The 27,212-nt window shown below is 40.1% G+C and overlaps 1 protein-coding gene and 1 non-coding gene across 2 annotated transcripts; both read right to left on the bottom strand.

Annotated features, from left to right (window-relative positions):
• Nucleotides 1-10,239: 10,239 nt before the first annotated feature.
• Nucleotides 10,240-10,346, bottom strand: LOC141654401 (small nucleolar RNA R71). Its single transcript, XR_012547962.1, has one exon. It is a non-coding gene; the product is annotated as a small nucleolar RNA R71 (small nucleolar RNA).
• Nucleotides 10,347-22,510: 12,164 nt separating this feature from the next.
• On the bottom strand, nt 22,511-25,034 carry LOC141653496 (scarecrow-like protein 6). Its single transcript, XM_074461276.1, has 2 exons — nt 24,622-25,034; nt 22,511-24,340 (listed from the first exon to the last, which is right to left on the bottom strand). Exons 1-2 carry the CDS (start codon nt 24,622-24,624, stop codon nt 22,661-22,663), a joined length of 1,683 nt encoding a protein of 560 aa, XP_074317377.1. The 5' UTR covers nt 24,625-25,034; the 3' UTR covers nt 22,511-22,660.
• Nucleotides 25,035-27,212: the final 2,178 nt, after the last annotated feature.

Here is a 27,212-nt window from a genome sequence, read left to right as displayed (position 1 = left end):
TTTTTTTAAGGATTTGGGATAAAACAGATTAAGTGTTGTAATGTAAGTATAATGTTATGAGCCGTTGTGTAACCATGCCGTATCAAATAAAGTAGTTATTAAGATAAATGTGTTGAGAATTACATCGTCCGGCTTTACGAGCTCATAATACTAGGATTAAAGTAAAGAAGCTGATATATCAAGAGAATAAGAGATGTTGGAATAGTGACACTATCATTTTGCATTTTAACATACAAATATTATATTGATCACAAAAAATACAAATATTAGATAATATAAATATTAAATGTGGGTATGACAATAGTAATTCAACAGCCCTCAAAAAAAATAGTAGTTCAACAATATTGAGTGGAACAAATTCATACCATCAATCCATAGTTTGTTTAATCACAAATCTAAAACTTGACCAAACAAAAGATTTAAGCGGCGTAAAACGAAAAGACAATGTGCAAGTTGATTGTAGCAAGGGTTAATAAAAAATTGACTTAATTATGTCACCAAGTTTAAGTTTTCATCATCAAGATAACGAGTTTTAGATGCAATCATTTACTACGTAATAATAGATTAATAGCTGATTGCTTGATAGGAACATGTATGTATGTAGCAATTGATTTATGACTAACAGGATATTATATGAACGTTGCTCACTTTAAGGGTTAATTGAGGACAACAAAGTTCTAATCGCAATAATTGGGGTCGGCTAATATGAACTTTTAAAATGAAAAAGAGACGCGCTTAAGTGATACCCGTGAATAAATGAGGTCAGCTAACATAAGGATTTAGTAAGATAGATTCAACATTACATATTGTTTTGGTAAAAAATTACCGAGTTATTGATTTAATTTGTGGGTTAAAGCGATCGATCTATGGCCTATGAACGAAATAAAATACGACGATAAAGATGAGCGAAAATGCAACAAAATAAGAGAGTGACACGAGGAATTTTGGTGACGAGGAAAACCCGATGTGGGAACAACCGCGGGGGGAGTCAGAATCCCACCAATTTGGCACTATAATCGAGACGGTATTATGTAAGTAAGGAAATACAAGGATTAATTTGCTAGCGGGATATTGCTAAAGACGGGATGTCGAGTATGAGAGTGTTCGTGTGTGGAATGAGATGATCTTTAATTGTGACTTGCTTCTCTTTATATAGTTGTTGTCTTGCTAGGGTTGAGTCCACATTGTTTTCCTGCCTCTGCTCCTGGATTCCTGCGTCTGCTCCTGTAAAGTAGGCGGTAGTTGCTTGATAATAGGAGGTGGTTGGTTGACTCCTTCTTAAGTGGGCTTTGTTTAACAAATATCTTATATGTGTTTGTTTACTTTAACTAATCCAATGGTCCCCACCTTTTCCAACTCACCTGTAACACCCCCATACTCCAAGTGCCTTACCAGGACCACTCAGGTATAAGGATGCCACCATCTCGGTTACCCGAGGCATGATATTCATAAGACAATAACGAAACAACTTTAAAAGTAAATAAAGTTTAAAGTGATTACATAGCAATACCAAACTGATAAAAAGAAATACAAGATCCTCGGGCGGTCTCTTCGCTAAAACTATCAAAGCTATAAAACATCGTCGACACAAATGGAAGACTTCTAACCGCCACGTGATGACTCATCCCGGCTATCCCATACGCATCACATCATACCTGCTCAATAACGCTCACCACCCCGAATGGATCACCACGCTTTTAAAACATTTAAACGGGTCCGTACTAATCACACAACTCAATATATATATCAACAATAAGATAAACAGACAACTTAACCGTCACACACACAACCACTCCAATTCCAACAATCTCAATCACCGATCGTCCACGGACCCGACCACGCCGATGGGGGACCGCAGCCGCACCCACCAAATCCCCGCTCCTCATAATGAGCGATAACCCTGTCCATTAATGTGCACATCCCCTTCCGTGGCGGGTTCCACGAACGGCGAAACTAGGGCGTGAAGCCACTCCCGCAAGTGACCACACTCAGCCGAGGACACGCCTCGAGAACCACAGACAGCAATCACAATCACAACCGTCACAATACAATTACAATTACTATATTATTCAATCAACCACAACACATCAACAATCATCCCATTATGGGACTAATACTGAGTAGGAAATCCTACCTGGAACAGCAACACAATCAGACGGTCTCAACAGCTGTATCACAAATCCTTTTCTACGAATCCTCCTCCTAACATATAATCACATAATTACTAACAATCACAAAACTAACACAAAACCCCCAATCCCAAAATTAGGGTTTAACGAAACTTGACGAAATACTATAAAATTGGTATGTAGATCTTACTCTCGACGCAAGGATCACAAAGGTATAAAGAACGATGGAATCCGACCTCTCAAGCTCCGGGATTTGTCAACAACACGGATGAATGCGAAGAACGTAACTTGAATCTCCCTTTTAATGTTATTAGGTTTGTAAAAGTGTATTATGAAAGTGACGGAAAGATTTATATATTAATCCGTGTTATTAACAAAACCCGTCGAATTATCACCCGCTAACCGAGCTACTCGATCGAGTAGCTAAGGTACTCGATCGAGTGCCCCTTACTCGATCGAGTATCCTAGTTACTCGATCGAGTACCCAACAGGTCAGAAACTATTTTAAAACGCAACTCACCCTTACTCGACAGAGTAAGGCCTACTCGATAGAGTACCCAAAGACTCATAAATACGGAGTATTACAGTCTTCCCTCCTTAAAAAGAACTTCGTCCCCGAAGTTCAACCCATACATAAAAACAAACATACTAACTCGGTCAAGACGCAACAAAGCTACTAAGAACTCAAAACAAAACCCCAACTTACAGAACATGAAACCATGAACTCTTAACACCAACTCTACCAACTATTCCTACCTCCACACCTCGCTCACGATGTCGTATCAACTACATCATAAACTCTCCCGACACTAACTCCATACATAACCAACTACATAAACATCAAACGGAATGTTACATTCTACCACCCTTAAAAGGAACTTCGTCCTCGAAGTTTACTCACACTCATAACCTCATCATCCAACTGTCAACACTATCGAAGTATTCTCGCATTCCTAACATTGAACTACTACAAGCACGTCCATGACCTTTTAACACTATCAACCACAACATATACAAATCCATACCTTATGCTACACCAACACTCTACTTCCAAATATACTACCATATGTACAACCATCAAAATCTCTTTTATCGCATCCTACTCCTCTTAAGATAAATGTTACGTCCTCGTAACTCACTAATAATAAATCCTAGATATATCTTTTCATTATCCTCATCACCACCGCATGTCAAAGATAACCACCTAGAACCTAAACACTCGCCATGCACATATCCAAGGCTCTCTTACTTAAACAACTCTCATACTTCACTTCACTCGTCACACCACCTAACCTATACCACAAAATCCTTAACTTAATCCAAAACTTCACTTGTTCCCTATTACCGCAACATGACACACCTCTCTATATAAACTACATAAAACTCTTATCGTCAAAAGCATAACTCACGATCCACACTTGTTACGTACACTCACACTAGATCCTCAAGTTCCTTTCTTTCATTACCGCAAGACTCATACATAACTTAACACGACACTAATTACTCAACACCCTACACTCACCTTTGTCTCAACAAAGGATTATGAACCACCCGCATATATCGATCATGACTATGACTACGATGCCTCAACTTAAAACAAGATCAAAATTATCAGAACAACTTCTCACAACTGTGTCCCATCAACAGAATGTCACTATACCATGACAACAACGAAAACATGTACAACTCTCTTTCATATCATACTCTACCCTCATTCCAAAACTTAACTGGTAAGAAACATCAATAAACAAAACAACTGTCTATCCGTACAAACTGAAACTCACAGGAAGCAACATTAAACAAAACAACAATTTATGTGTAACTGGTATGTACTTTCGAAACTCGAATCATAATCATCCCGCCTACTCCACCACAACCGGTGACGACATCACAATACCACCACCAACAGCCACACCGCAATGCGAAAATACCCGCATCACAACACTAGGTACCGTGCCCGGATCACCACTCGAGGCACCACAACCACATCGATAGTCATCACAACTTACACAGTCCCATAAACACTAACTCAACATAACTTCTCGGACAAGAAAAACTTACTCAAATCCACTTTACTAAATCACAATGCTACATGTTATATGAATTAAACAGATAATAATCTCATGAACATCATCCTTACCATTTCACGGAATAAACAAGTATCATCCACACATACAATTTTAACTATCCATGCCAGATCAATCACATTATTACCTTTTGAACCTCATTCCATTAGTATACCGTACCCAACATAAATTACAAAACAATCATATAACAACTTTATAATTATCACACCATACCACTTCTTGTGAGGTCAGAACCTCACACAAACATTTACACGTATCATAGACCCGTAATCACATCCACCTAGTCAATCCTGATCACGTAAGTTACCACTCAACAAAGGTTACCTGTCGCCCGAGTTTAACTCATATGCCCCTCATAACATATTCCCCCATTCGCACAACCATCACTTCCTGCCAAATATAACCATACCTTTACTATTCAACTATTAGCATCCGCCTCATCTAACCACATCTTATACCCTCTCACAATCATACACAACAATCAGGTCCCTACCAAATCAACCTCTTTAGAATTGCTACCTTTCTAATATACCATCACCTTAACCACTAGTCACAAACCATAACACTACCACTGTCCGGACATCAAATCCTTACACTCATCTCTAAATATCATGATTTCTTTCCTATCTTTGGTTAACATCCCAAATAACGAACATCAAATCCATCAACAAAATTACTTCAACATTCTTCCCAATACCATTCTTAACTGTATCATCATCTAAATCTCCACCAAAATCTCATATTATGCAGGTATTCTACCAACTTCTTACTCCCTTAATTCCTCAAAACCCATGAATAATCATGTTGTCCCGAGACTCCTATGTAACCGTTAACTCAAATCCCCATGATAGTATCATACATCTTGACGATTCCTTACTTTTATATCACATAACTCCGGTCAACAGTTTTCCTAGTTTTACTCCCCTCATTCTTTTCTTTTACTCTCGACAAAATCAATTAACCATAAAACTCCTTATTACTTCTTCTTAACTCTTTAGTGTTCCGGTTGCTTTCTCATTGCTCCAAGACTCACATCCCATTATTTATATCGATATCATCTCATCCTTTCTTACCATGGATCTTCTCTTATTATGCTATCACTCACACTTGCCACTAATCTATCCATAAAATCAACGTTCACTGTTCAAACAATTGCATCTCCTTCGTACATCTCTAGAAATCAGAATTCATTTCATACCGTTAATTGCCCAAGGAAATCCCACAGTAGTTTCATCTCTTAATAAACCAAATCTCCCAAACTCACTCACTGTGTACAAATCTACCTCGCGACATGTCTCCATAGAGTTCACTATATACCACTCTTCTCAATCCCTTTGAAACGAACTTTCACTACATGTATCCTTAACCCACGCGACTCCTAACCATCTCCCTCCATAATTCTTTACACATCTCAAGCTGCCACTATCCACATCCTTACTTTCAATATTTTTATTCTGACGTTCCATAAACTCACATCATCCCTTGCCCACATTCATTTACTTTTACATTACTCAACATACAAACATATCACTCATCTCATCTCGCAAAACATGCTCTATGTCTCAATAAACCATACCAATCTTCCTTTTCTTTTTCCACTATCTATCACAACACATATAACCCATATTCTCCCACCGAACTCCTACTCACCACAGGTGCCACTCACTACACCATAAGATTGGGTAACTTACGTATCAAGACCAACATAAATGTAAAACAATGCATAAAGAAGCAAAATAACACATTTGAATTAAACATACTATGCAACGAAGTCAAAAGATAAGCATATGACCCAAAATAGGGGTCACTAGATCGAGTACAGGCCACTCGATCGAGTAAGGGACTTACTCGATCGAGTAGGTGAAGGTCAGAAGCACGTAAAATAAATCACCAGGGCTACTCGATCAAGTAACTAACATACTCGATCGAGTGCCCCCCTACTCGATCGAGTACCAAGGCTACTCGATCGAGTACCTACGCATTTCTCAGCACTGTCCAGTTTTCGTAAAACAGTCATAACTCACTCATTTCTTGGTCGTTTTGGGCGTGTGACCTATCGTTAGAACCGTAAAAGAACAAGCTATCACCTCCAATTGGAATCACATTAAAATCATTTATACATCTTAAGTTATAACAGTTTAAAGACGACCTCTTTATAATCGAAAAACACAACTACTTGATTTTACTTCCAAAAACCTTAAACGACAACAAGGTAAGCAAAACAACCCAATACTCATAAAACCAGCAGTCCCAATCACATGTTACTATTTTCGAAAGCAAAGCAACAACATTCATCATGCACATAATTCATTTAACTTGCCAATCATGACTTACCCACATGCTTTTATTCTATCACTTTTCGTAAACAAAACATACTCATACATTACAAATCCTATTTCCATGTTACTAATACAACAATATTACAAATGCACTTCGTCACCTAGACATGTTCATAATCATAAAATTCATATTCTCATGCAATTGCCACTCCATCTTTTCCAATCAATTCATCCATTTCCACCACATTCTTCATACAACATATACATAGGAACAATAGTAGACATGTATAAGAAATCATTATATAAAATTACACAAACAAAATTATGTATAATCACATCACATATGAACTACTTCCTTTTTTTTTTCCACATTACTATCATTCTCGTACACTTTTCTAACAATTCTAACCAACATTGTAAACCAACTGTCATGCAACATGCTTTCAATCAACAACATACGAAATCACATCATCACCATCTTTTCTACACATTCCCCATTCTCAACATACATACATCCACTGATTCATGCCACACATCACTACATAGGTACACAATACACAAGGTAAACACATAGCGATCCCGACTCATATCCCATAGTGACCGGTTCAAAATTGTAGGGCGAGTTCGCGACTTTAGGACGTCTCCCAAGTCTTTGCATTAGCTCCTACAACCTTTACCCCAGGTTCATTTTAATTGACTCCCTATATTCATTGGATTCATTGGTTACAGGTTTCAGGATCGTCGCTCTGATACCATTTGTAACACCCCCATACTCCAAGTGCCTTACCAGGACCACTCAGGTATAAGGATGCCACCATCTCGGTTACCCGAGGCATGATATTCATAAGACAATAACGAAACAACTTTAAAAGTAAATAAAGTTTAAAGTGATTACATAGCAATACCAAACTGATGAAAAGAAATACAAGATCCTCAGGCGGTCTACTGCTAAAACTATCAAAGCTATAAAACATCGTCTGACACAGCGGAAGACTTCTAACTGCCACGTGATGACTCATCCCAGCTATCCCATACGCATCATATCATACCTGCTCAATAACTGCTCACCACCCCCGAATGGATCACCACAGTTTTTAAAACATTTAAACGGGGTCAGTACTAATCACACAACTCAATATATATATCAACAATAAGATAAACAGACAGCTTAACCGTCACACACACACAACCACTCCAATTCCAACAATCTCAATCACCGATCGTCCACCGGACCCATTACCGATGGGGGACCGCAGCCGTACCCACCAAATCCCCGCTCCTCATAATGAGCGATAACCCTGTCCATTAATGTGCACATCCCCTTCCGTGGCGGGTTCCACGAAGGGCGAAACTAGGGCGTGAAGCCACTCCCGCAAGTGACCCCACTCAGCCGAGGACACGCCTCGAGAACCACAGACAGCAATCACAATCACAACCGTCACAATACAATTACAATTACTATATTATTCAATCAACCACAACACATCAACAATCATCCCATTGATAAGTGCATATTTTATATACTTGTACCCCTCATTTTAGCTCGGTTTCTATTGTTCGTCATACTTTAATTAGTATATATTTGAGCTAATCTTGTGTTCTAGGTGTATTGTTGTGTTTGTTACGGTTTTGTAGGAATCTAAGCATTTAGAGGCTTTTTCCTACCATTTTATTCACCAAGTTCACTAAGCTAAACAAGGCCTAACATTGGACTAGCATGGGAGTGTTTGGATGGGTGTTTGCATGAAGATTTGTTGGATTGAAGTGAGAATTGCAAATGTTGCCAACAATCAAAGTCAAGCCCAACTTCAAAGTCCAAGTCAAGGTGGAAAAGATAGGATTCCAAGCTACCTAGGATGCCAAGAATTAAGGTCTTAACCGGGTGATTAATCGCACAATTAATCACCAACATTGGATACCATTTGCAATTAAGAGAGGAATTAAGAGAAATAACACGGAGACACACGACCCCGATCGGGGCCATGCAACCCCGATCGGGGCCATAGTCATCTTCAATGCTTACGTTTTGCTTTCCTCTCCTATAAATAGGAGAGGTATTCCGAAGCTTTGGGCATCCAATTTCACGTCCCATTTCCATCCTAGAATAGCCTCAAGCTTTATAATTCTCTCATTAGTTTTCATATTTAGTTTTCAATATTGTTAAGCATTTGGTTCTTAAACATTTGGTTATTTTATACATTCAAGCATTTGGTTACAATTTGTTCTTCTATACAAGTTATTCTCTATTAAGGTATTCTTATTTCTAGTTTGCAATTTACATTACTAATTTAGTTACCACATAGTTTTAAGTACTTCATTTTACATTAGCATTATTCCTTTTACATGTTATATTATCAAATCCATATAAATCATACAACCATGTTTAGCATTTCTTATAATTTAGTTTGCAATTTACATTTTAGCATGAGTAGCTAATTCTCTTGGTCTAAGGGCTAGGGGAGCCATGCAATAATCAAATATGTAACATGATAAAATAAGTTAATAATAATATTGTTCATATTGCTTCTATCACATGCTTGTGCCACAATGTTTAATCTTTGTTTAGGGCCCTATTCAATTGATTAAGTTCGTTTATTCGTTCTATAAGTCGAGAGGCACGGAATTGAATTAGACTAAGCATGCATAGTAGGACGACCTAGTCAATGACGAGAGTTTCTCTAGGACCCGGTCTATGGTTGATGCTAATATCGTAAGATGGGTATCTTTGAGCCTAAGCAATTGACAATGTTAGTAGTACTAAGTTTATCATGATTATATGTTTACCTTTGCATGTGTGACCCGAACCCCTTAGACTTTCTTTTATTATATAATTTACATCATTATTGTTTTTAATCATCAAACAATCAAACCAACCCAAATCGTAATCGACCTTGATAAAAATCTACCCATAGCAATTCACGAAGTAATTCCCGTTTCCTTGTGTTCGACCCCTATTGCTACATTAACTTGTTGTTTAGGGAATTTATTTTTGCATAGGTACGCGATAAGCCTATCAAATTTTGGCGCCGTTGCCGGGGAAACGGTTTTATTGCTTTTTGAATTGTCGATTTTTATCTTGTTTTATTTTGTCTTGAGGAACACTTGTTCCTTGAGACCGTTACTTATCATTTTCCTAGAAATTGTTGTCTTATGCCCAGGTCCTCTCGTAGTGGAGAATTGCTTTCACCGGATTCCGAACCCGAGAAAACCTTTAGGAGAAGACGACGTTTTTGGAAAGAAGTTAAAGAAGCCACTTCTCCCGTCCAAGTTGAAAGTGCTAGAAAGTCTTACTTAGACGATCTAGAGGCCCTTGAAGAGGAGGAGGTTTCAAGTTCATCATCTCCACCACCATCACCATCTACTACCAAAAAGATGGTGAAACTTTCCGATCACTCAAAGCCCACCGCGGCCATGCTCCCGGCCGGAATCACAACCACTCAAATCACCGCGCCGGAATTCGAGATCAAACCGGCTTTCATTAGCCTTGTGGAGAGGAAGCAATTTGGAGGAAGTCCTTTGGAGGATCCCAATTTGCATGTGCAAAACTTTTGTGACTATTGCTCCATGATTCGCCAAACGGGTGTCACCCAAGCCCAAATAAGGGAAATACTTTTCCCTTTCTCTTTGAAGGACAAGGCCAAGCTTTGGATCAATAGCCTTGACCGCACCGCCATGGGAATCACCAATTGGGAGACATTAGCTCTTGCTTTCTATCAAAAGTTTTTTCCACCGGAGAAAACTCAAACTTTGAGGAGTCAAATCACCGGATTCCGTCAACAAGCTCTTGAGAGCTTATATGAAGCTTGGGAGAGGTACAAAGAGCTTCAAAGGCAATGCCCACATCATGGGCTAGATGATTGGTTTCTAGCAATAACATTCTACAATGGATGTTGTGCCGAGTCCCGAAGGATTCTTGATTCCGCCAACAATGGGCGGTTTGATCAAATTGACACCGATCTTGCTCATGCCACGATCGAATCTATGGCGGTCCATGATGCCCAATATGTCAATTCCCGAGTTCTGCCACCTAAAGGTAAAGAAGAATCCTCCAATAACTTTGTTTTGCTAGCTCAAATTGCCTTGCTTCAACAACAATTGGCGGAAAGAGATGCTAAAGATTCCATCCAACAACTCAATGTTGTATCTTCAACAAGCCAAATCATCGTTTGTGATGGATGTGGAGGTGCGGGTCATTATGCCGCTCATTGCCGAGCCCCCATTGAAGAGGTAAATGCTTTTCAAGCTTTTAGACAAAGTTCATATCCACCGGGTACATTTTCCAACACTTATAACCCGAATACAAAATTTCACCCGAACTTGTCTTACAATAGCAACAATGTGCTTAATCCACAACCCCCACCACAACAAAATGCCTATGTTCCTCAACAACAAAAGTATATCCCTCCACCGGGTTATCAAAATCAACAAAGGCCCCCACAAAACAATTTCCAACAAAATCCACCACAAAATGGCCAACAAAACAATCAAGGAGTTGGTAAGCTCGAGGGCATGATAATCCAAATGCAAAGGGAACTATTGGCTCAAATTCAAAAGAATGATCAAGCTCATAGTGCCGCGGTCAAGATGTTGGAACAACAAGTGGCTCAATTAGCCGCTTCTAGCTCTCAAAGGAAGAATGGTCAACTACCTCCCCAAGGTGAGCAACCACATGAAACCGTTAATTCTATTTCCTTGAGAAGTGGTTCAAGCTATGATGGGCCATCCATGACTTTGGATGAAGAGGTGGTTGTTAAAAAGGCTAAGCTTGGGGGAAATGACAAAAAGAAGGCTAGTGAAGAGCCTATTGTTAAAGATCGTGTGCCATTTCCTCATCGATTGTTGTTGCTAAAGAGGAAGAGCAAGCTTGATGCCAAGAATGTTGAGTCTCATATGCCCAAAGAAAGTGATGAGGTAATTGTTGAAGAAGTCTCTCCTAATGCTAAGGAGAGTGATGCCGTTCCAACAAAGGTGAGTATTCCCAATGAGAATGAGAAAGATGTGGAGGATGCTCCTCCCAAAGAAGTTGTTCGAGTACCATTTCCCCATCTTCTAGCAAAGCACAAGGAGGAAGGTAAGTTTGCTAAATTTTTGGAAGTTTGTAAGAATTTGCAAGTCACCATCCCGTTTATGGAATTGATTACCCAAGTCCCTTCTTATGCAAAGTTTATGAAGGAAATCCTCTCAAAGAAGCGATCCTTCAATGAGGTTGAGACCATTGCTTTCACCGAAGAGTGTAGTGCACTCTTACAAAACAAGTCTCCCCCGAAACTTAAGGACCCCGGTAGCTATTCTATTCCTTGCACTATAGGCAAATATACCATTGATAAGGCCCTTTGCGACCTAGGTGCTAGTGTAAGTGTCATGCCCTATTCCCTTTGTGAAAAACTTAACATGGGTGCTTTAAAATGCACAAGTATTACTTTGCAAATGGCGGACCGTTCTTTAAAGCGACCCCTAGGTGTCTTAGAAGATGTTCCCGTCAAAGTTGGCAAGTTTTTCATACCCGTTGACTTCCTCATACTTGACATGGCCGAGGATTCACAAACCCCAATTATATTGGGTAGGCCATTTTTACGCACCGCGGGTGCGTTAATTGATGTGAAAAATGGGAGGTTGACGTTGGAAGTAGGTGATGACCGGGTTTCCTTTAGCAAAAACAACACCATTAGAAGCCCAATGTTACAAGAGTCTTGTTATTTACTTATCACTGTGGACTCTTCTTATGCCTCTACTACGCTTGAATCCTTACTAATGGATCCGTTGGAGGACGATATGGGTGTTGTTTGTTTTGTAGGTGACGATGCTAAGGGCACTATTGCTAAGAGTGCCAGAAAGAAGAAAGGGAAATTTTATTTGAAGAATTTCAAATGGTTGAGAAATGCAAAGATAGCTATGCAATGGAGCTTGGTTGGTGGCAAGCTCAAGAACAAAACTTGACTCAAATAGCTTCTTACGTCGTGCGGGACGTTAAACCAGCGCTTCTTGGGAGGCAACCCAAGCTTTTTATTGCTTTTATTTATTTTTGTTTTTAATTTTCTGCATTTTATTGTTTTTGTAGATTAGTAATAAAATGTTCGACTTGATGATGTTTCTTTTTGTGATTTTTAGGTGAAAATGAAGGAAGAAGAATTAGAAGTAAATATGGCACGCAGCCCCATGCCAGAACCCCGTTCGGGGACGTGGTTTTCGAAAAACGAGAAGGAACTAAAACAAATACGGAAAAGAGTCAAAACCCAAAGAGGAGGTCAACCCCGATCGGGGTTGGGTGGCCCCGATCGGGGTCATGGTTCTGTGACTTCTTGTCCTTTGTTCTATACGGGTAAAAAAGGGTAGATTTCTTTCTATCATTCACACATACCCGACGGTACTCATTTCCTCCTTTCTCCCTCGTTTCTTCGCATTCCTTTGCTAAAGTCACAAAGAAACATTTTCATCCCCCCGAATTCATGCTAGCTTGGGGGAGATTAGCAAGTCGAGTAAGTTTTAATTGCTTTGCATTTTAGTTTAGATCTTGCATCCCATTAAACATAACCTCTAGTCCTTCCTGTTTTGTGCTTTGAGCCATTTTTATGGTTTGATTGGGTGATTTGGATAGTTGGCACATTGAGGACAATGTGATGTTTAGCTTGGGGGGAGATATTGCATTTGCATATAGTATAGTTTGCATGTAGTGTAGAAAATTTGAAAATTTGAAAATTTTTGAGAGAAATTTTTGCTTTGTGCTTGCTTGTAGCCTATTTTCCTCTTTGCTTATCCTAAAAATGGCTTGTTGCTAATGATTTATTCTTTCATGTTGGGATATTAGCTACATAGGGATGTCTTGACATAGTAGGTGGAGATGGAGAATGAACCGAATAGGCTTGATCTTGACTTGTGGCAAGCTACAAAATGGTAAGGTAGAGCCTCTTTTTGACCGATGCATCCATATCCGGTCTCTCTTAGGTGAGTGTAGGTATCTCCTTATAAGGTGTGTTTCGTCAAAACGCACAAGTATGGTTCTCATGTCATCTCTTGGTAAGCATGCATTCATTTGTTTTAGCATTTTGGAGCCATTCACATGAATATAATTGCCTTCTTGACCCCTTTCACAAACAATTTTCCCTAGCTACATTATAACTTGCCTACCTTGTTGAGCTAGTAGCTTGTTTGGTCTTGTTTGGGTGCTCAATTGGGATTTGTTTCAAAGTTTGAATATCATGTGAGCTTGGTCTTAATGCTCTTGAAAAATAAATGAGAATCGAGAAAAAAAATGAAAGAGAAAAAAAAAGTGAAAAAGAAAAATGATGAAAAAATTGAGAAAAGAAAGAAGAAAGAAATGAAAAAGCATGAAAAGTGAAATGAAGAAGAAGTATGCATTGGAAAAAAGAGAAGAAGAAAGGATGTGAGAAATTCTCAAGCATTATTCATATATTTTGGAGGATTTTCTCATGGTTTGAATTGCAAAATTGGGTTGGAATTGGGATTGAGCACCCTTACAATTTGGTAGTTGCTAGCTTGACTTAGCTCCACATTACCATAATTCATTTGTTCCTCCTTCTTACCCATGTTTATTTGCCTTCTTCCTACTCATTTGGCTTCTCTATCATGCTTACATTTGAGTGTTTTGGCTTACTAGTTTTGACGTGTTTACCATATTAGATTGCGGGCACACTATTATAGGTCGAGGATAGTCGAGTGTTTATTAACAAAATTGTCCTTTCACATAAAAAGAGTTTGAGTGCCCCGTGAGAGTCCATAAGTCAAAAGATCATGCAAGAGCTTAAAGGTTCATTCAAAGTTTCCTATGCTACGCCGTCATGTAAATCTCAACCATGCTTTGCTTTATTCCTTGCCCATGTTGTTTCGGGTTTCTAAATCATTATGCTTAGCTTGTTTAGGATATTGCAATTGATGGGATTTGGTTTCTTGCTTGGGGACAAGCAAGGGTTTTGCTTGGGGGAGTTTGATAAGTGCATATTTTATATACTTGTACCCCTCATTTTAGCTCGGTTTCTATTGTTCGTCATACTTTAATTAGTATATATTTGAGCTAATCTTGTGTTCTAGGTGTATTGTTGTGTTTGTTACGGTTTTGTAGGAATCTAAGCATTTAGAGGCTTTTTCCTACCATTTTATTCACCAAGTTCACTAAGCTAAACAAGGCCTAACATTGGACTAGCATGGGAGTGTTTGGATGGGTGTTTGCATGAAGATTTGTTGGATTGAAGTGAGAATTGCAAATGTTGCCAACAATCAAAGTCAAGCCCAACTTCAAAGTCCAAGTCAAGGTGGAAAAGATAGGATTCCAAGCTACCTAGGATGCCAAGAATTAAGGTCTTAACCGGGTGATTAATCGCACAATTAATCACCAACATTGGATACCATTTGCAATTAAGAGAGGAATTAAGAGAAATAACACGGAGACACACGACCCCGATCGGGGCCATGCAACCCCGATCGGGGCCATAGTCATCTTCAATGCTTACGTTTTGCTTTCCTCTCCTATAAATAGGAGAGGTATTCCGAAGCTTTGGGCATCCAATTTCACGTCCCATTTCCATCCTAGAATAGCCTCAAGCTTTATAATTCTCTCATTAGTTTTCATATTTAGTTTTCAATATTGTTAAGCATTTGGTTCTTAAACATTTGGTTATTTTATACATTCAAGCATTTGGTTACAATTTGTTCTTCTATACAAGTTATTCTCTATTAAGGTATTCTTATTTCTAGTTTGCAATTTACATTACTAATTTAGTTACCACATAGTTTTAAGTACTTCATTTTACATTAGCATTATTCCTTTTACATGTTATATTATCAAATCCATATAAATCATACAACCATGTTTAGCATTTCTTATAATTTAGTTTGCAATTTACATTTTAGCATGAGTAGCTAATTCTCTTGGTCTAAGGGCTAGGGGAGCCATGCAATAATCAAATATGTAACATGATAAAATAAGTTAATAATAATATTGTTCATATTGCTTCTATCACATGCTTGTGCCACAATGTTTAATCTTTGTTTAGGGCCCTATTCAATTGATTAAGTTCGTTTATTCGTTCTATAAGTCGAGAGGCACGGAATTGAATTAGACTAAGCATGCATAGTAGGACGACCTAGTCAATGACGAGAGTTTCTCTAGGACCCGGTCTATGGTTGATGCTAATATCGTAAGATGGGTATCTTTGAGCCTAAGCAATTGACAATGTTAGTAGTACTAAGTTTATCATGATTATATGTTTACCTTTGCATGTGTGACCCGAACCCCTTAGACTTTCTTTTATTATATAATTTACATCATTATTGTTTTTAATCATCAAACAATCAAACCAACCCAAATCGTAATCGACCTTGATAAAAATCTACCCATAGCAATTCACGAAGTAATTCCCGTTTCCTTGTGTTCGACCCCTATTGCTACATTAACTTGTTGTTTAGGGAATTTATTTTTGCATAGGTACGCGATAAGCCTATCACCCATTATAGGACTAATACTGAGTAGGAAATCCTACCTGGAACAGCAACACAATCAGACGGTCTTAACAGCTGTATCACAAATCCTTTTCTACGAATCATCCTCCTAACATATAATCACATAATTACTAACAATCACAAAACTAACACAAAACCCCCAATCCCAAAATTAGGGTTTAACGAAACTTGACGAAATACTATAAAATTGGTATGTAGATCTTACTCTCGACGCAAGGATCACAAAGGTATAAAGAACGATGGAATCCGACCTCTCAAGCTCCGGGATTTGTCAACAACACGGATGAATGCGAAGAACGTAACTTGAATCTCCCTTTTAATGTTATTAGGTTTGTAAAAGTGTATTATGAAAGTGACGGAAAGATTTATATATTAATCCGTGTTATTAACAAAACCCGTCGAATTATCACCCGCTAACCGAGCTACTCGATCGAGTAGCTAAGGTACTCGATCGAGTGCCCCTTACTCGATCGAGTATCCTAGTTACTCGATCGAGTACCCAACAGTCGAAACTATTTTAAAACGCAACTCACCCTTACTCGACAGAGTAAGGCCTACTCGATAGAGTACCCAAAGACTCATAAATACGGAGTATTACAGTCTTCCCTCCTTAAAAAGAACTTCGTCCCCGAAGTTCAACCCATACATAAAAACAAACATACTAACTCGGTCAAGACGCAACAAAGCTACTAAGAACTCAAAACAAAACCCCAACTTACAGAACATGAAACCATGAACTCTTAACACCAACTCTACCAACTATTCCTACCTCCACACCTCGCTCACGATGTCGTATCAACTACATCATAAACTCTCCCGACACTAACTCCATACATAACCAACTACATAAACATCAAACGGAATGTTACATCACCAATCCTTTTCTTTCCTTTCCTCCAATGAAATGGTGACACCCCATCAAGGATAAAAAGTGATATTTTTATCCCCAACAATTGCCCCCAAATTTCCGTCTCAATATATTTTAGGCGGGAATTTCTTCTTCGAGGCGTTAAAAACTGACGGGATTTGACAATGCTGCCGACTTCGAACTTCCCCTCAATTAATCTTCTCTTACCGTCACTTTATGTTCCTAACTCCGCATAATTGCCGCTGGGACTTTCTGCCTCTGACCAAGCTTTTGCCCCCAGGTTCTGGCAAACCCACGGCTGCACTTGCTGCGGTTCTGACTCTGAGGGAGAAGAAACGTGCTGAAGATGCCTCCAAGCCAGCCGAGAAGAGAAAAAATGACCCTGCCTTTGCTTCTGGTGCCCGTGCAAAAAGGAGATTTGCCTCTGGTTCAACCAAGGAGCAAGTTCTCATTGAGGTCACTCCTCTTGCTACGAAGCCTCTTATTCCTGGATATGTTCCACCTCGTAGCTTTACCTCTGCTTCTACGCATCCCCTGCTTCTGAATCAACCCTACTTCTGAGTCTTCTGTCTCTGCGTCACATGCTTCTGCTTTATTTGTCGTACTGCTGCTGCTGCTTAACTTGTCGTACTGTTGTTGCTGCTTCTTGACTTCTCACCCTCTTCCAGGATCTGCTAAGCCTAAGGCTACTTTGGAAATGATTCTGACTCAGAGGAGGAAAAGGGCCTCTGGGCTGCTCCTAAGCCTGCAGAGAAAAGAAAGGCATATTCTGGTTCTGCATCTGGATCCAGCGCCAGAAAGAGGGTTGCTACGTCGCTGCAGTCTACTTCTATTGAGATTACTTCACTTGCAACCATGCCCCCAATCTGTGGGCCTGCTCCACCATTTGGGTGTGTTTCTGCTTCTGGAAATGCTTCTGTTTCTGGATATACTCTGGCATCTTGTTCTCCTGCTGCTGAGTTTCCCTGGAGCTTTTGGCAAGTTCAGATTCTCGAGAGATTTAAGTTTCTATGATGTCGAGGGTCGCACTTTTGATGCTAAGATTCGCCTCTCACAGGCTCTGGATACTGAAGCTTCTCTAGCCTTCAAGGTGCAGGTGCTGGAATTTGGAAGCAGAAGAGAGAAAGCTGGCTGCAGAATTTCTTGTGGGTCTGAACCTGGACGTGCTATCTGGTCTGGAGGGGGAAGGTGCTTCTGTTGACGCGCCAGATGTTGAGGAAGAAGTGACTTCTGCTGCTCCTGGTATTCGAACTACTGCCTCTGAGTTTGTTCCTATTTATGGGTCTTAACTCTGCATCTGGATCCCACGCTGCTGGTGAATGATGGATCCACTTTATGGATGCTAGGTCCAGCCTCCTCCTTACTCTCTTTTTTCGCGTCTGGGTCGGCATAGGTGCTTCGGTGTTGAGAACCTCACAAAAACTTGCCTACGCAGTTTATATGCAGCTGGTACCTGAGAAATGTTAATAATGCAACCTAGGTGTATGCGATGACCTTCTAATGCATGATCTAGCGATCTAATCAATATAGACACGTTATGAACTTATATGTCGGGAATGCAATGTTTATCAATGTGTCGTGAGAATGATCATGTTTGAGCGTGTGTTGCGAGTGTTGCAGGTGTTCTATCATTTGCTTTGTATCTTGCCGTTTCTAGCGTACTTTTGATTTGTGCATGCACGTTTTACGCTGTATGTTTGGCCATCGCTGTTTGATTGCTGGCTAAGGGGTCTAGTATGCCCACTCGTCCAGAGGAGCCAGGCTTGCGTGGGTGCTAATGAATCGCGGGAGACTGATTGTCCCGGTTGTACGTGCTTAGCCACGGACACACGCCTTCTGTAGTGAATACAGACCCTGTCAGATTAGTTTGCATTTTTATTCACTTGGTCATTTATTTGAAAGATATTTATAAAAATGAACTTCTTCACTTAAAATATTAAAGTGGTTTACTAACTTGAAAAACTTTCAGAATCAGGAAATATTAGGGTCAGAATACATGTACGGTTTTTTCAGAACCAGAAAATGTTGAGATTGAAATATGTGCGGAAATTTTCGAACCGTAAAAATGTTGAACTTAAAATATATGCGAAAATTTTCGAACCAGAAAATGTTGAAATCGTAATATATGCGAGAAAATTTTCGAACCGAAAAATATTCGAACCGCAGAATGTTCAAAGCAAAATCTAGAACCCGACCGAGTCAGATCCGTAGACCGAGTACCAGCTTCTTGACCATGCTGGTGGCTGACATGTGCGTGCCTCTGACAGGCGTCGCACCTTTTTGCAAATTCTACAGCATCTTTGCGCATTGTGGGCTAAAAGGATCTCCTCCTCGCACTTTATTGACAAAGCACGCCCCGCATGGTTTCCACATTCTCCACCGTGGAGAGCATGCAAAAAATTTCGAGATTCTTCCCGATCCAGGCATCCGAGGTAGGGTCCAAATGAGGGATTTCCTCCTTTTTATCTGTTGGCGTGGTGTCATTCTACGACCGGTCCAGATACGGTTTCCTCCATTCGGAGTATCTTCTTCACTTCGGTGCCGCACAACACTCCGCTTCCCGCTTAGGTTTTAGTATCGCTGGCTCCAAAGACGTGGACAATTGGTATTGTGGAGATGGCTCCTGCTTTGAAGGTTGCCCCCAAGGTGGCTAGCACATCTGCTTCTGCGTTCTGGTCTCTAGGGATTTGTTTGATGTTGAACGTGGCAAATCTGAGGGTCAACTCCTTTGCTATATCCAGGTATGTCATCATCCTGGAGTCCCTGGCTTCATAAGAGTCATTTACATGGTTAACTATGAGTTGAATATCACTGCAAACCTGGAGGTGTCTGATTTTCAGATCCAGAGCTAGCTTCAGACCCAGGATCAAGGCCTCATATTCTGCTTCGTTGTTTGTGGCCTTGAATTCACATCGTACAGCCTGGACTATGAGATCTCTCTGGGGTGATTTGAGGACCAATCCTACTCCTACTCCTCTATCCACTCAAATCTTTGAGTCTTCCTTTTGAGGTAGGTTTGCGTCGTCCTTCCCTTCTGTGCTTCCAGACACCTTATTCTCGCTTCTGCTGTAGGGTCCTGGTCTTTCGCTCCTCTTCCCCACTGGAGCTTTTCTGGATACTGGATCTGAATCATAAATGCCTCTGATGGGCGCATAGTCTTCCTCCAGCCTTATGACAGCAATTGCTTTCGACTGTACTTCCTCAAAGGTGGTGCAAGGGTGTTTCGTCAGGTCCTTATAAAGATCTGAATCCTGGTGCAGTCCTCGGCGAAAGGCTTGTATAGCGGTTGCTATATCACATCTCGGGATAGCCACCTTCTCTTTGTTGAACCTGTTCAAGTAATCACGGGTGGACTCCTCGAACCCTTGTACTATCCGGTAAAGGTCGCTGGTCTGCTTCTCCGGCTTTCTGCTGCTGACGAACTGCTGGTTGAAGGCATTGACTAGGTCGGCGACGTTGGATATGCTCTTGTTGGGCAGGCCGACGAACCACTGCAGAGCTGCTCCAGATAAGGTTGACCCGAATCCTTTACACATACAAGCTTCCTTTAAGGATCCAGTTGCGGTTATCACCATCATTTTCTGCTTGTAGTGGTTGATATGATCGAGTGGGTCCGTGGTTCCGTCGTAGAGCGTCATGGCTGGCGGCACACATCCCTTAGGAACACCGACTAGGGCTATGTCGTCCACGAAAGGTGAGTCTGCGTAGCTGTCTCGGGCTGCTTTCTCCAACGGACGGGCTACGACTGGTATCCTGTACATCAGCTCCCTCAGCTCCTGTACTGCTTGCTCCAACAGTTACCCGCTCTCCCCGCAAGAGGGTTAGAAACAAAGGGAAGGAACCAATAGGTGTACCTCCTAACCGGGCCCTCCAGAAATTGGTCGAATCTTTGGATGACTTGTCACCGGTGTTGCACTGATTATAGATTCTGGCTGCCATCCTGGTGTCTGCTGCAGGCGTCCGATCCAGGCTCCACTGGTGAATTGGCTGAGTGATGGAACTCCTGTGTTGATGACAGCTCCAGATTGCCATCCGGATGTCTGGTGCATGGGTGTTCCTGCAAAAGGTGGATAGTCAGATATTGACGGGGTGCTAAACAAAGCATTACCTGATGTCTGCTGCAGGCTGGACGGGTTATCAAATGATAGGCATCCCAATCCTCTGGGCTCAATTGGTTCGTTGGGTGCTACTCCTGCAAGGTCCAGTCTGGTGACTACTAGTTCTGACGGAATTGATCGACTCGATCTTCCACCGCTGGTTCAGGTCGGAGCCTCTGGTGCTGATGTTAGCTTGGTCTGGACTGCTGTCACGATCTGTGCAATCAGGTTCTGGTTGTCCTTCCTCAGATTCTCAACGGCCTAACGCAGAGTGTCCATCCCGTGAATCATCACCTGCATCGGATCAAGCGCTGGTGATCCTCTGCTTCTGAGAACTTCTGCACCTGATCCCTCCTGGGTCGGGCTTCTGGATGCAGCTTCACCTCTCTTTGAGGCCGCTTTCCCGGGATCCGGGGTGGGCCGGGTGCGCCTGCTTCCTTGGGTACCTGCGGCGGTTTCAGAGGCTGAGGCGGAAGCATGGTTCTGGGTGACATGCTGACGGAAACCATCTGGCTGGATGCTGGAGGAGCGCTCACTGATCCCGCAAACGCAGGAGAAGGTCCTGCTCCAGAGGAAAGGGCTGACATGCTCTGGCTGTTGGATGGATTCTGGCTGGTTCCGGACATGGTGACGGCTGGTTCGGTCTTGCGAGATTTGGCTATAGAAAATGATCACTATGCCCCACGGTGGGCGCTAAACTGTTTTGGTAAAAAATTACCGAGTTATTGATTTAATTTGTGGGTTAAAGCGATCGATCTATGGCCTATGAACGAAATAAAATACGACGATAAAGATGAGCGAAAATGCAACAAAATAAGAGAGTGACACGAGGAATTTTGGTGACGCGGAAAACCCGATGTGGGAACAACCGCGGGGGGAGTCGGAATCCCACCAATTTGGCACTATAATCGAGACGGTATTATGTAAGTAAGGAAATACAAGGATTAATTTGCTAGCGGGATATTGCTAAATGAAGACGGGATGTCGAGTATGAGAGTGTTCGTGTGTGGAATGAGATGATCTCTAATTGTGACTTGCTTCTCTTTATATAGTTGTTGTCTTGCTAGGGTTGAGTCCACATTGTTTTCCTGCCTCTGCTCCTGGATTCCTGCGTCTGCTCCTGTAAAGTAGGGGGTAGTTGCTTGATAATAGGAGGTGGTTGGTTGACTCCTTCTTACGTGGGCTTTGTTTAACAAATATCTTATATGTGTTTGTTTACTTTGACTAATCCAATGGTCCCCACCTTTTTCAACTCACCAATCCTTTTCTTTCCTTTCCTCCAATGAAATGGTGACACCCCATCAAGGATAAAAAGTGATATTTTTATCCCCAACACATATCTTGTACTGTATTGTCAAATTGTGGATATGCGACACGCAACTTAGTTTGATGCTTCAATTTTTTCCTTGTGCCCAATTTACTTAGAAGTTAAATTACATCATGTCATCCTCATGTCACAGAAATTTTACCTGTAAAGTTTGTAATCCAACATGGACACCCAAATATGATGCTTAAACATGGACATTAAGGCTTACTAAATTTGCAGTTAACAAGCAAGGAGACTGTAACAAATGAATTAAGCCACAAAAAAACAGATTCAAATTATAGACAATATCATGTTTCACATATAAGATTTAATTAAAATCACATATTTTCGCAATGTGGTTGATATCTAGACCTGAATTTCCTTGCCTGGAGAAGTAGCTACCACTCTACCAGCCTCTCATCACCTCCATGCTGAAGCTACTACAAGCTCTCGCCTTTGCCAACTAAGTACTAGAGATGCTTGTCGCTTGTCTACATGAAATCCTTGTCCGGGAGATCGCTTCACCACATAGTCAGCCTGTGTTTCTGTGAAATTACTAAATTGCAAAGGAATGAGGCCGGCTGAGGCAAATAGGCTCTTCCAATGTGCCATTTTTCCGGGGGCATGGACACGCCCCAACACCGTGTTTTCAATCCTAGGTTGGACGAAAAACTTCTCGATTTTAGTCACAATGTTTGATGCTGCATTGACACCCTCAAGAGACTCCAATAAATTAGTAACTGATTCTAAAGAATGGATTAGGTGTTGTGGAAAAGGGGTGTCAAAACGATCAAACCCTCGATCAAAAGACACCACGATTTTAGGGAAAAGTTGCTTAGTAAACATAAGGATTGATGGAAGAAGTGATGGCCGCGTAGAACATGAGCAAGTGGGGATGCTAACGACAACACATTCGTCTTTAGAGGTTTCCAAATTGGGAAATGATGACTGGTCAAATGAATCCAAGCTCACAACTTGAAGCTCGAAACCAACACCAGCATCATTGGCAAATTGGACAAGATTTTCCCGAACCAGGGTAAGTTCGAAAGGATGGGTGGACAACGGAGCTACAGCGGTAATTCGCAACGAAGACACACCCCTTTTCCTAAGGGGAAGCTCCTGAATCAAAGGAGCCCATTGCGCACCACAACCAATATCGAAATCAAAGACATGAACAGCCTGAGAATCATCCAGTGCCTCAAGAACAGCTTGTGTAAGAGTGAAATTAACAAACTGAGTAACTGGAGAAACCTGAGAAAACAGCTTGTAAGCATCCATCTTATGAACAACATCATACGGTGTGAATGTTTTCGGGGGTGGGGCCGCAACAGGATTACTAAGCTGAAGTAACATTAGAAGGGCTTCCTTAACATACAAAGCCGCCCTTAAAGACGGCTTTGCAGGAAGGATAAGCCGGTGATTGAGCCGCGCCAATATCTCTTGCGCGAGTACAAAATTCCCTGTCTGTATCATATCAGCAGCCTTATACAGCTGCTCTTTTACACCCTGCTCTTCCCACTCACCCGGATCATGAACCACATTCGGGTTCAGATCACCTGAGACCTGTCTTACAGAAGGCGACATCACGAAACTAGGATTTGCAATGGTGTGAGCCTGTTGCTGGTTTAACACAAATTGTGAATTCAATATCTGAGGCTTCTCATTAAGGGTTCTGTAACGATTTTCAACAGGATATTGTGATTGCATTGACGCGGGAGGTATCAAACCTTCGCCAATGAAATTATCAAACACGGGTTTACAATGGTTCGGTTGTTGCGGTTCACTATCCGGATCACCAATGATCCATGGCAATAATGAGCCGTCACCATTTGGAAACAAACTGTCCCACTCTTCCAAACCAATACCGCCTCCGCCTGAACTTGGACTTGGACTTGGACTCTGGCGTGTAGTATCCAGAGTAGATGTTGGTTCACTCTCCACTGAACTTGTTGTTCTTGATATATTTTTATTCCCCTTACAAACTTTATTACCAATATTATTATTAAAAGAAAATTCTTGTAATTGTTCTTGTTCTTGTTCTTGATAGTTGTCTAAAGATTTCCACTTGCCTTGTTGCAAATTGTAGGGTATAGTTTGCATCTACATCCACCAAAAAAAAAAAAAAATCACATAATACCCAACAAAATTATTACTCTCCCTTGAATTCCGTAAAATTTATTAAAATATATGTATGAAATTCATTTGAATGGAAGCACTAACCTGTTACCATAATCTAGACTACCTAGGTTTGGTCCAATTCACTACATTTTTACATTTCACAAAAATTTCCCTACATCGTATTTGGTCAAATGTAGTAAATTGGACCGAACGGAACGAGTATTAATTAAAAAAGAAAGAGAGTACTAGATGTGAAGATTTACCATATTTGTTGTTGTTGATCTAAGAGCCCATACATATGAAAGACGTAGATGAAATAGTTGTGAAATGTCATTAACAAATAAACAAAACTTGCTTCAAAGTATTGGTTAGATGTGACATATCTATTCTTTTCTCCAAAAACATTACAAAGTTTTTGTCTTTATATTTTTATATCTCTTGTGCTACAAGAACAAGGAGAAGGAGAAGACTTGCTTCTTCTTCATGTCTTTGCTTTTTTTTGTTTTGTTTTTGTTTTTGCTTTTTGTTTTTTTTTTTTTTTTGTTCTTGTACTTGAGCCTTCTTGTTTTTCTAGTACAATTTGTAATTTAGAGTGAAAAATGTATGACAGTAGTACTCTGCATTTCTCTCTGTTTTGCCATGTTATGCGTGCATCGTAAAAAAGTGTAATAAAGTTGCCTTCTCTGTGTATAGCCTCATCTTATTTCAATTCAACTCACTTCCATGTAGTTCTCTCTATTTGGTTAAATTCAGGCTAATCGTTTTACAAATTAATTTTTACTTTACCTCCATTTAGTCTAGCACTCTAGTTCAGCCCAGTTTCATTCAATTTAGTACAGCTTCTATCAGATGAAAAGAACAAAGCCCATCTCATGAAATCTCTCATCTGGTCTTAAACGTAATACTCCCTGCTATTCTAGATAACTCTCCATATTTCATTTTCCGTTTATTCACAATATCCACCTATTTCAAATTTAATTATATAATGGTATAGTGTGTTTCATTAATTTTAGAGTCGAGATGAAAGGGGAGGTTATCGAGAATATGAGGGAGTAGTTAGTATCCCTGAAGACGAAATTATCCATCTCAATTTAGATATTACAACAAATCAAATATTATGCACCGAAATATTCAAAACAAATCTTTTATTTTTTCCAATATATTTCGTTTTTGTCCTATTTGTACTATTTAATCCGTTTTAAACTTAAACGGGTATGGGCGTCTTAAAAAAATAATTCATCTAAATATAAAACAGATTATTTATTAATGTTTATTAAACTAGTTTAGAACTCGTGTAATAAATACACGTATATATAATTTTTTATTTTTAATAAAATATTTAAATAATACTCCCTCCGACCCAGACAGATGTAAACATAAGCAAAAAGTGGTTATTTAAGAAAATGTGAAAAAGGGATGGGTAAAGTAAGAAATATTGATTGGGGCCACATGTGTTGGGTTCCTTATGATTGATGATAACATGCCCATTTGATTTGTGTTATCTTAGTTTACCTTTTCAGGATTAATGATTAAATCAAGCATGGATTAAGAAGTGTTGAAGTTTCTAATCATCCCTTTGTATTGAGTCTTAGTGTCATCTAATGTACAAGTGAGAAAGTAGAGTATCTTAGAGTAATAGAAACAGTCAAGACGACTGTTACTTTTATTAGTAAACAGCTGCTTGGATTGTTGCCACAATTCGTAACACTTGAAGCCTTTTTATCTTTCAAAAATTCTTTTCACGTGTCTCTTATTTTTCAAAGATAAAACTTCAGATTTTATTAGGAGTTGGTCTTCAATAAAGAGTGGTTTGAATAATTATTAATTTCAAAATGTTTCCTCTTTGTGCAAATTCAACCCCTTGGTCTTTTGGAAAACAAGAATTGCTTTTTGCCATATTTGTGTAAACTTGTCATCATGTGACTTGTTTTTCTTCTTTGTTTTCTGAATTTGCATGAGCTTTTATGGATATCTTTCAAACACTCTTTCTCTATTTTTGCCTTTGCAAAAGAGCCTTCTTTGGTGCAAGTTTTGGGTGGTTGCTAAGGCCCTTCACATGTGTGGTCTTTGACCCTTCAAAACCCTAGCAACCTCCTCACCCATTCTCTCTATAAAAGGCGAGCCATCTCCCTCATAAAATCCCAAGACTTTTCTGAAATATTTTACGAGTTTGCAATTTGTTTTTAAAAGCTTAAAACCGTGTCTTTGCAAAATCTTCTAAAAGTCTTCAAGTCGTTACGATCGTGACTATCACTTTTATTATACTAAACTCTCTTGCTTATGAATTGTTGATCTTGTAAAAGTTGTCCATCTCTATTCTTTGCTAAGAATATGTTAGTGGAAACTTGATCCTATAACATTCTAAGTGTGTTAGTAGAGTTTAGGACGGAGTAGTCTTTAAACTCTTGGCAACCGGAGTAGGTTGCGAGTTGGCTTGTCATAAGAACGGAGTAGTTCTTGGACTCGCTTTACAACCGGAGTAGGTTGGTGTCTTTTATTGTACGGGTCTTTTAGTTGTCGGAGTAGATCACTAAAAGAAAGCAATAAAAAGTAGATTGGACGTAGGCACTTGAGTTTCTTGCCGAACCAATTCAAAAATCTCGTGTACCATTGTCTTACTTTATTTCCGCTGCAATTTATTTTGTTTGTTTGTTTTGCTTTGCTTAACCTTCAAGTAATTCATCATATCATCACATTTGGTCTCATCAAGTATTCCATAAATCGAGACAAATAGCTACAATCGTAATGTTGTTACTTTCATACCTCAAAGAAACATTCATTCCAATACTCGTTTAATCTTGCAATATTACTCGAAGTATTCTCTCTTCTCTTTTGTTCTTGGAACTCACTTTAA

This window comes from Silene latifolia, chromosome 4, assembly GCF_048544455.1.
Source record: "Silene latifolia isolate original U9 population chromosome 4, ASM4854445v1, whole genome shotgun sequence".
In the NCBI taxonomy this organism is placed as follows: domain Eukaryota; kingdom Viridiplantae; phylum Streptophyta; class Magnoliopsida; order Caryophyllales; family Caryophyllaceae; genus Silene; species Silene latifolia.
Note: the sequence above shows the minus strand (reverse complement) of the source record. Positions and strands in the feature narration are given on the sequence as shown.